At 53.0% G+C, this 10,581-nt stretch overlaps 1 protein-coding gene across 1 annotated transcript in view; it reads left to right on the top strand.

Annotated features, from left to right (window-relative positions):
* Positions 1-7,480, top strand: part of CSF2RB (colony stimulating factor 2 receptor subunit beta) — a 14,257-nt gene extending 6,777 nt beyond the window's left edge. The window contains exons 6-12 of the mRNA XM_007941626.1: positions 130-287; positions 2,383-2,522; positions 3,428-3,590; positions 4,200-4,290; positions 4,480-4,537; positions 5,572-5,675; positions 6,358-7,480. Coding sequence (XP_007939817.1) covers positions 130-287; positions 2,383-2,522; positions 3,428-3,590; positions 4,200-4,290; positions 4,480-4,537; positions 5,572-5,675; positions 6,358-7,480 — 1,837 coding nt within the window. The remainder of the gene's footprint in view (positions 1-129; positions 288-2,382; positions 2,523-3,427; positions 3,591-4,199; positions 4,291-4,479; positions 4,538-5,571; positions 5,676-6,357) is intronic.
* The last annotated feature ends 3,101 nt before the right edge of the window (positions 7,481-10,581 follow it).

A 10,581-nucleotide genomic window follows, 5' to 3' on the forward strand; every position in this document is an offset into this window, starting at 1 on the left:
CCTTCGGGCCTGCCCTTACCATCCTCCTCCTCTCCCTGGAGGCCCCAGTAGAGGCCCAGCTCCTGCTGGAGTCTCCCCCATCCCACTGGGTCCTCCCTCCGCCACCCTCACCTCAGCCGTGCTCCTCAGGGAGAAGGAGTGCTCTCCGGTGCTGAAGGAGAAGCTTAGCAGCCCCTACGCCCGCCACCGGTGCCAGATCCCCGTGCCCGACCCCGGGACCCACGGCCAGTACACAGTCTCTGTGCGGCCAAAGGAGGAGGGGAAATTCATAAGGAGCTCAGAGCACAGTGAGTTTGCCCAAAGCTTCTGTGTGGGTGGTTCTGGGACAGCGCTGCCTCATCGTGTCACCAGAGTGGACGCGGGGCTCCTCGTGGCCCAGTCTTCACATCAGTTACTTCCAAAGAAACCATTGCAGCAGCCAAATGTGAACCGAAGTAATTCTAACCTCCACTTGAAATTCTTAAGAAGCCATAAATACAATAACAATGACAGGCAGATATGAAGGAAGAAGTCATTGGTAACCAAGGGGAGAGTCTTTAAAGACTTCCCACTCCTTACGCTCTGCTTTCCTCCCCAACTTGCCAGCTGCACTCAATTCTACTTCTGACCACGCCCTCCCACCAAACTTTCCTTTTCATTGGATTTTCCTTTTGCCGATTTCCAAAGTCCTCTCAATCTTCAAAAGAAGCTCTGGTGGCAGAGTGCCCAAGGCATTTGACTGCTAACCAGAAGGTTGGTGGTTCAAACCCACCAGCTGCTCTGTGGAAGGAAGACTGGGCAATCTACTTCTGCAAGCTTGGAAACCCAAACGGGGTGGCTCTGAGTCGGAATCCACTCGATAGCAGTGAGTTTCGTTGTTGTTGTTGTTGTTGTTTTCTCAATCTCCAAAATAACGGGTCTCTGATTTCTTTCTTCAGTTGGGGCTGGGTAGTGTCTGCAAATAGATTATAGATGCTGGCAAGTTAACATCCCTACTTCCTCTCATGAAGCAAGAACTCTGTTGCAAAGGAATCGCCAACAATCGTTTTACGAGGATCAAAGTATCTTTCATCCAATTGCTAGCGCATGTTCTGTTGCGAACAGCAGCAAATTGGTCTTAGTCACTGGGTTTGAGTCCACCACTTACTCTCTGCAACTAGTGCACAAAATAGATAAAGGGCCTACTAAGATGCCTGACAGGCAGTGGAGCTTAGCGACTTGCAGGCATTGGCATTATTTCTACAGAAGCCTGTGAAGTTGTCAGGAGTCCTTGGGTGGCACAAACAGTGAGGTGCTCAGCTACTAACAGAAAGGTTATGGTTCGAGTGCACCCAGAGGCACCTGAAGAAAGGCCTGGCAAACTCCTTCTGAAAGACTATAGCCACTGAGCCCAGTTCTACTCTGAAACACATGGGGTCACCGTGAGTTGGAACCAACTCAACAGCAACAGGTTTGGTTTGCTTTTGGTTCTGTGAAGTCATGAAGTAGAGGTCATGGCCCGATTTTCTTTTCCCTGATGAGTAAACAGAAGTTCAGATTGGTTGAATGTCTCACTTACAGTCACACAGCCAGGAAAGGGTGAGCCAAGACTGGAGTCTAGAACTTTTGACTCTATGCCCAGTCTCTCCTTTCTCTTTTTCCTTTGTCTCTTCCAACTTGCGGGTCTGCCACCCAAGCTGGGGGTGCTGTTTACAAGGCCTCCTCCTTACAGTTTGTTGGTGGGGTGAAGGGCCATCTGTGTGTTCTGAAGGTCTGTTAGAGCTGTGCATTGGGGATTTTCTCATGGCAAGATCCTAGGAGCTAGCCCCAGCCCTCAGACGTGTGTCTAAGCCTTTGGGCGTGTTGGGGAAGCGTGTCCCAGACTAGAGCTCAGTCCTAGAGCTTTGGAGTGATTCAGCCAAGGACTTTGGAGTCACACTGCAGGAGTCCCAACCTTTACCTCTACCCTTTGTTAACTGCCTGTCCTAGGGCAAGTTACTCAATCACGCTGTGGCTAGTTTTCCCACCTGTAAAATATGAACAGTTAGTAATACCTACAAAATAGAATCGAATGCATTAATCCATACAGAGTAAGCATGTATGTACCCGGCACATAGTCAACACATGAGACATGAAACCAGCTAGTAGTGGTTTTCTTTTTGCTTTAAATACTGAGAATGGCCCATGCCTTGGGCCATCTCACTACAGAACAAGTGCATCTCAGCAACTCCCTCAGAAAGGCTGCTCAGGTCAAAACAGAGATTGAGATGGTGAGGGAGGCACAAAGACCCCAAGATGGGAGGGACATGGGGCCCCAGGGTCCTGGGTCAATGGAGACAGCACCTGGGATGAGCGGTGAATGCTGGGAATATTTCATTGGAGGGTAGGTGCTGGATCATTCCCTAAAGGCCTCTCTCCCTCCAGTCCAGATGGGCCACCCAAGCCTCAATGTGACCAAGGACGGGGACAACTACATCCTGCGCTGGAAATTAGAGAAGGAATACTACACGCACATAGTGTACACTTTTGAGGTCCAGTACAAGAAGGACACTGACTCATGGGAGGTAAGGGCCTGGGACAGAGGAGGGGCATGGGTGCTGGGGAGGGCGGGAGAATGAGAAAGACCCAGGAGAGCAGCTGTCTCCTGCCTGGTGCCTGGCCCCCAGCAGGTAAGTAGTCAGGTCATCACTATCTTGTGATCATGACCCTGTATGGTCAGCAAGTCACTGTCCACCTCTTGATCAGGGAATTGAGGCTCAGAGAGATGATGTGACTTTGTTCCAAATCAACACAGCTGACCCTGTACTGCAGGTAGACCAGGCCGTCAGGGCAGGGAGTGGCTGAGAAGCCACTGGGATGGAGGATTTTCAAAAGTTGTGAAGCCCTGGGACCCCTCCCTAGGGGAGTCTTCTCTAGGACCCCAATGTGCAGTGCTAAGAGTAGAGGGGTCCTGGCAGAGCAGCGGAACCCAGCTCAGGGCTCTGTCTCTGCTGTAAGTGCAGGCTGTGCTCAGGGCCCATGTGCAGAACCCGGACTCCCTGGAGCCCAGACCAGAGTCCACAGAGCCAGTTTCAGACCCAGGAAGAATATTAGGCAACAGGCCAGGAGGGGGCAGGTCAGCGGTGGAGGTAAGAGTGGGCTCTGGGTCCCGAACACCTGTCTCAGGGTCCAGAGTTCCATAGTTGGGCTCCAGGCTGTTCTACAAAGGAGGTTAAGGAAACTCACAGGGATACACGGTATGGCTTGTCAGCTACCAGGGCCTCAGTATTGTATATGTCACAGGAGTCCTTTCCCAAGCACTGTCCCGCTAAGTGGTGCTGTCCATGCAAAGACACAGCTGCAGTAGGGACTGAAGGGTCGCAAGTCAAGCTGGTTGGTGTGGAGGTGGGGAGAAGCTTGCAGCTGTACTCATGTACGCCAGAAAAGGACCTTAGCTTGAGCCACCCTGCTTGCCCACCCCCACCCACAGGAGAGCAAGACACAGACCCTACAGAATGCCTACAGCATGTCCCTGCCATTGCTAGAGCCCTCCACCAGGTACTGGGCCAGGGTGAGAGTCAAGCCCAACTCCAGTGGCTACAAGGGGATCTGGAGTGAGTGGAGTGAGGTGTGCATCTGGGACACCCAGCGGGGTAAGTGCCACCTGCCGTCCTGCGACAGCCCAGCCAGACAGGACAGGGAAGTTTTGAGGCTTCAGGCCTCATTCCACCCAGAGGGGCCCACCCTCAGGCAAAAAAGAGAGCTGGACACCTGGCCCAAGGGAGTGAAGAGGGGGGAGTCCTGGAGGTGGTCCAGCCTGTGTGGGGCTTGGGGCCTGTGCAGCAGGAAGCCTCAGGTGGTATCTGATAGGCATCTGTACATGCTGGCTCCTCTGCCAGGCCACCTCCCCCATTTTTCCCTCTCTAAATCCTCCCTGCTCCTAGAGGCCACATGCATGCTGCCTCCTTCAGGAAGTCTCCCATGATTGCCTGGTTGCAGCCATTGCCCTCCCACTACACCACTTCCTCCTGGAAAGGCTCTAACTCTCCCGTCCTCCCAGCACTTAGAGCACTGTAGGGGTCCAGACCGAGGTCCTCTTCTTGGCATGTGTCTCCCTGCCCCCGGGGCCCCTGTGACAGTGAGCTTTTGCAGCCCCATGCCTGCATGGAGCAGGGTCTGGGGGCACACCCACCCCATCCCTCCTGAGCCCCCAGCATTTCCCACCTGGACACTAAGGCCCCTTTCTTCCCTGTGCCCGGAAGTGCTGCCTGTGTGGGTCCTGGCGCTCATCCTGGTCCTTGTCACCCTCGCCTTGCTCCCTGCCGTCCGCTTCTGTGTCATCTACGGATACAGGTAGGGGGATGCCATGGAGTGGGCGGGTGAGGTGGGGAACCCAGGACTTAGGGAACCACGAGGCCAGGGCCCTCCACTGCCTGCTCTGCCACCAACCCCCTGTGAGGCCTTGGACACATCCCAGTCCCTCCTTGGCCCTCCTTGACCCTGAGGTCTCTGGCAGCTGTCACCTCCCTGGTGTCCTTCCAGGCTGAACCAGAAGTGGAAGGAGAAAATCCCCAACCCCAGCAAGAGCCACCTGTTCCAGGTAGGGTCTGGTGGGGAGGGTGCAGGGGTGCAGGCGGGGCCTCCTCTGCTCCTCCCTCCCATGTCTCTGTCCCCACCTCCTCCTTCTTGTGGGCTTTGGGTGGTGGGGGTGCAGGCAGGGGCTCCAAGGTCCTGACCCTCCCAGGTAGTGACAATGACAGGCTGCCTGGGGCTCTCTGTGCAGCAGGACTCCGGGAGCTGGGGCAGGGATGCACAGGCTGGGGTGGGCTCCAAGGAGAGTTTCCTCCTTCTAGGGGTGATGAGGGGAGCTCTGGTAGCATAGTGCCTAAGGCACTTGACTGCTAACCAGAAGACTGGTGGTTCAAACTCACCAGCCTCTCTCGGAAGGAAGGTTGGGAAATCTACTTCTGTAGTGATACCTCCTTGGAAACCCAAGGAGGGGTCTCTAAGAGTTGGGTCTGACTCAACGGCACATAAGAACAACAACAACAGGGGCAATGGAGGTGGTGGGAGGTGGCAGGGTGTCACCAGGGACCAGACATCTGAGCCGGGTTCTGAGGGGTCAGTGGTGCCAGTGGAAAAGGTGGCAGGGTCAGTGCAGGTGGACGGCCTGACACAAGTTATGACCTCGTGATGGACACAGGACATTCATGGAGGCCCTGGGGATGGGAGATGTGGCTGACCTGGGCCACAAGGGCCAAGATGCCCAGGTGGGTGAAGCCAGTGCATGGTCACAGAGCCCTCTAGTCAGCACAGGTGAGGCCACCATGTGTGCGGAAGAGTCTCATGGCCAGTGTGAGGAGGGTCAGGAAGGGTGAGTGTGGGGGCAGGGACCCCAGCTATGAGGGCACAAGGGAACGGGATCCCACCCTCTGGTGTTCTGTGGACCTGGGGAAGCCAGGGCTGCACTTTCCCTGTTTCTGAAAGGCCAGTCTGGTCCCAAGGAGGCAGAGACCCTCCCCTGTCCAAGAAGCTCACTGATGTCTCCTGGTGACCTCCTGTCCTCCCTCTGCCTGTCCCACCTTCCTGAGGGCCCATCACATGCATAGGTCAACATATCTTTTCTCTTCCCAGGATGGGAGTGCGGGGCTCCGGGTCCCAGAAAGCACATTAACATTCGCCAGCGGGAGTCCCTTAGACAAGGGGCCATGGAACAGCCATGTCTCTGAGCTAGAGGGGTGAGTGTCTGGGCTCCTGTCCTCTGGGGAGCTGTGGGGGGTGACTCTGTTGTACACATCAGGGGCTCAGATGAGATGACATCTGCCTTGGCTTACACTGAAGTGATCACGAGGAAGCTGGTTTGCTCTAAAGCAGAACATACTCCAGTGAGACATCAGGAAGAACTTCCTGAGACCCATGTTAGCAAAAGATCGGAAAACAGACTTGACCAAGTGGTAGGATATTGAAGCAGATGCTGTCTTCCCACCCTGCTGCATGGCCAGACCCTACAGCAAGTGCTTCTAGAACCCATGGGGTGGGTGAGAGACTGCAAACCTCTAGGCCCTCAAGGCCTGTGCAGCCAGCTGTCCACTGTCCACACTCAGGAAAGTTGATTGCATGGTTGAGAGAGTGAAGGAAGGAGGAGTGACAGAGTGGTGCACAGGGTGCGCCAACCTGAGCTGGAAGGTGAGGGGGGTGTCGTGGAGCAGAGAAGAGCCAGACACACACAGTCACAGCGGGACATCCATGGGGAAGGCTCAATCAAGAGCCTCCTTCCCTGGCCCCAGCCCCTCCTCCTGGCCCTTCCTGGTGCTCACTGTGAGCTCTGAGTGGAGTCTGACTATCCAGAGTCATAACCCCCTTTGCCTGCGGCACTTGCCCAGGGTGGTCCCAGCATCTGTGCCTCTGTTCTCCTGACAGGATATGCCCTGTTCACTGTGGGGACAGCGAGGTGTCACCCCTCACCACAATGAACCCCAAAGACACCTGTGACTCACCTTCTGGGCCTGACATGACTCCAGCCGCCTCAGAGCCCATGGGACAGCCCTTGAGCCCCCAACCAGGCCAGTCTTCCCCCTTAGGCAGTCCTGAGAGCCAAGCTTCCAGCTTCGACTTCAACGGTCCCTATATTGGGTCACCCCTCAGCCGCTCCCTGCCTGACATCTGGGGCCAGCTGGAGTCCCCACACACAGACAGGAGTGGGAATCCACCACTGCCAGGGTCCCTCGAGTACCTGTGTCTGCCCGCTGGGGGACAGGTGCAACTTGTCCCATTGGCCCAGGCCATGAAGCAAAGCCAGGCCATGGACCTGGAGTCGGGGCCTAGCCCAGGGACTGAGGGGAGCTCTTCCCTGGAGTCAAGAGAAGGCCCTGTCCCTCCTTTACCAGGGCCCGTGGCGGGTGCATGGGACCCAAAGGACAGCCCAGCAGCTCTGCCCACTGGTGCTAAGGGCCCTGAGGACAGTGTCGTGGCCTCTGACTATGTCACCACTGCAGACCTAGCACTCATCCCGTCCACAGGGACCCCATCCGTCTCCTTGGCTCCCTCTCTGGGCCTCTCCTCCCACCAGAACCCCTGCCCCTGTCCAGGACTGGCCAGGGGGGCCCCTGGAGCTCCAGCCCCACTGCAGCCAGGGTTTGAGGGCTATGTGGAGCTCCCTGCAACCACGGGCCAGCCCCCCAAGTCCCATCTCAGCAGTCCCACCTCTCCTGCACCCAGCAACCCAGTCCTGAACCCAGGGGAGCCCCGGGCACATGAGGCCCCTGGGTTCTCCCATCCCAACGGGCTCCTTGTCCTGCAGCAAGTGGGTGATTATTGCTTCCTCCCTGACGTTGGTCCTGGCCCACTCCTGCCTCGGAATAAGCCCTCTTCACCAGGGCCCTGTCCTGAGAAGGGGGGCCTGGGCCAGGCGTTCCAGGCCAAGAAGCCCCCAGGCCCGGTCATGCCCCAGGTGCCAGCTGTTCAGCTCTTCAAAGCCATGAAGCAGCAGGATTACCTGTCTCTGCCCCCTTGGGAGGCGGGCAGGCCCAGGGAGGTGTGCTGAGACCCCTGAGCCCACAGAGGGCGTGGGGGGAGAGAGCTGGCCCACCCTTCCACCTGGCGTCTTTCCCTGTTTGCCCGTCATCCCTTCTGCAAAGCCAGCGAGGAGCTTCCATGTTGAAACAGATGGACAGTTGGAAAATGAGCCCCACCCTTGTCTTTCAGCAAGTGGCTTCTCCTCTGTGTCTCTGTCTCTGTCTCTGTCTCTGTCTCTCTTACATATACATTTTTCTCTCAGATTTGCTTGTTCTTAGAGCCTAGATTATTGGAGGGGAATTCCTGTGTGGCACAAATGGTTGAGTGCTCTACTACTAGCCAGAAGGTTGGGGGTTTGAACTCACCCAGGGGAGTCTCAGAAGACGGGCCTGACCCTCCGCTTTGGAAAGGTTCCAGCCTGAAAACCCTGTGGAGCAGTTGTATTCTGCACACGTAGGGTCACCACGAGTTGGAATCCGCTCGCTAACAACCAGTAGCAGATTACTAGTGCTTTCCACACATACTCGTTCTGTCTTCCTCTAGGTGTTTTCTTTTTCTTTTTTTTAAACTAAGTTTCCTTGGTTTTGCTGTTTTATCCCCTCTTTATTTGACTGAATTTTTTTAGAGTGAGACTGGGGTCCAAGCTGAGCCTATTCTGAGATTGGGACCCGTCTGGCTATGTGAGGACTTCGGTCAGCCACCTGTCCCCTGCAGGCACTAATGCAGGCAACCAGATTCTGCCCTGGCTGCATGAGGCAGGAGGCCCTGGGTCGGAGCCTTGTGGTCTTAGTCTGGGAAGAGAGCCATGGGGTCTGGGAATGCTCAGTCAGAGGCTGGCAGCCCCAGATAGGGTGAGAAAGCACCAACCTCAATTGTCACTCCCAGAAATGGGCACGATGCAGGTGGGGTCTCTCAGGGGACTGGAGTCCTGCATCATGTAGAGAGAAGTCACTGTCTGTGAAGTATGGTTAGTGGCTAAAGTGGGCTCCTTCATACCCCAAGGCTGGTGCACTCTGGGGAAACAGTGGTGAGGAGGAAAGGCCCAGGACCCACGTCAAGCAAAGCTGGGAGACACTGTGCACCCAAGTTCAAAGGGAAAATGGTCAAAGGGCGTGTGTATTTTAGAGCTTTGAGCCCAGATTGGCCAGCTGTCCTCTCTCCAAAAATATTGTCCAACTGACGCTCCTACTCCCAGGAGAGGTGGTTGGTCTGTGCTGGGCCATACTGGGGACCATCGTTCTTTTTAAGGAGCTCTAGTGGTGCAGTGGTTAAAGCATTTGGCTGTAAACCAGAAGACTGGCGATTCAAACCCACCAGCCACTCCACGGGAAAAAGATGAGGCAATCTGTTCTGTAAAGATTTATAACCTTGGAAAGCCTTTGGGGGCAGTTCCACTCTCTCCTCTAGGGCTTCTTTGAGTCATAATCTACTCGCTGGCAGCTGGCAGTGGTTTTTTTATTGTTCTTTTGTATCTTTGCCTGTCTGATAAGTGAAAAATGGCATTAAGTGATTTTAATTTGCATTATTTGATAACTCTCAGGTTTGCACATATGCTCATGTTTCTTGGGCATTGGTATTTTTGTTATTATTGGGCTAAGCCTAATAAGGCCTTTGTTCTGTTGAGTGTTCACCTTTTTTCTGATTCCGTTTTTTAAACTATTTATATTTGCCCTTTAAGGTATGGTGCAAATTTTTTTTTTCCCAGTTTGTGGTGTGTCTTCTAATTTTGTATATGGAGGGTTTACATTAGTTTTAGAAAATCAGTGGATGGCTCCACTTTTAGTGTCAAATTTACAAAGACCTGCCGCCATCAGAGCTGTACTAATTTACATTATATCTCGTTCTTTTTTTGTGTTCCAAGCTTGTAATTTAAAGTGGTTACCATTTTGGAATTTGTTCTGGTGAAAGATGTGAAAAGGAGATCTGGCTTTATGCTTTTCCCAAACAAGTAGCCAGTTGTCCTTGCATTTTGGTTGAATCATTCATTCTTTGTCCGTGTATTTGAAATCCCACTTCATGAGATAGAGAGTCTTTGTACACGCTTAGTCAATTTCTAGTCTTTCAATTTCCCCCTAGATGCCCCACCATTTTGATGATTGTAGCTTTATAATACATTTTAATAAGTGACAGAGCAAACGTTCCTGCTGTTTTTGTTCACAAGTCTGTGTTCAGTGTAGCAATGTTTGTGGGAGCAGAAAATTATAAACAATTTAAATGTTTATCAATAGTGAAATAACAAAATTTTAGTACATTCTAAAGTAGACCATTCTATTAAAAATGAACAGAGTGAACCTACGTGTATTGGAAGGAAGCCTGAGATGTTAATTACCAAAGGTGTGAATGTTGGTAAGTGGGGAAAAAAAAAAATCAATACAATATGTAAAATAATAAAACTGAAAACATGTGTGTGTTGTAGTAGTTGGGGAGCTGGGTAACTATTTGAAACTATAATTGCATTCTAAGAAGGCCTTTGATTTGAGGTACTCTGTGAGTCTGAGACACTGTTTAGATGAGTTAAGTCAGTATGTGAGAGAAGGTGCTATGGAGGGATAAATGCTGTACCTCACAGAGCGAGGCAGCCCCTGGGTGGCACAAACGGTGAAAGTGCTTGGCTGCTAACTGAAAAGTGTGAGGTTCGAGTCCACCCAGGCCTTGGAAGAAAGGCCTGGCAATCTACTTCTGGAAAGTTACCCACTGAAAACCACATATCTCACTTTTCTTCTGACATACATGGGGTCATCCTGAGTTAGAATCAACTCCACGGCAACTGGTTTTTCCTCACACATTGAAATTGTGAAAGACCTTTAGTGTAGAACACTTCTCCCTCACCCATTTACCCTTAGATCCTAGGCCAGTGCTGTGCTTGTAGCAAAACCAAAAACCAAACCAAACTCACTGCCATTGAGTCAGTCCCGACTCACAACGACCCCTCCTTGGGTTTACAAGGAAGTATCTCTACAGAAGTAGATTGCCCAGTCTTCCTTCCAAGGAGTGGCTGGTGGGTTTGAACTGCCAGCCTTCTGGTTAGCAGTCAAATGCCTTAGACATTATGCTACCAGAGCAGTCTGCTTCTGTGCAGATTACAGCCTTTTGAATTCTACTAAATATTCAAGAGCTGACAACAATTCT

This window comes from Orycteropus afer, unplaced genomic scaffold (genome assembly GCF_000298275.1).
Source record: "Orycteropus afer afer isolate SDZICR_OR568_19922 unplaced genomic scaffold, OryAfe1.0 scaffold00083, whole genome shotgun sequence".
Lineage (NCBI taxonomy): Eukaryota > Metazoa > Chordata > Mammalia > Tubulidentata > Orycteropodidae > Orycteropus > Orycteropus afer.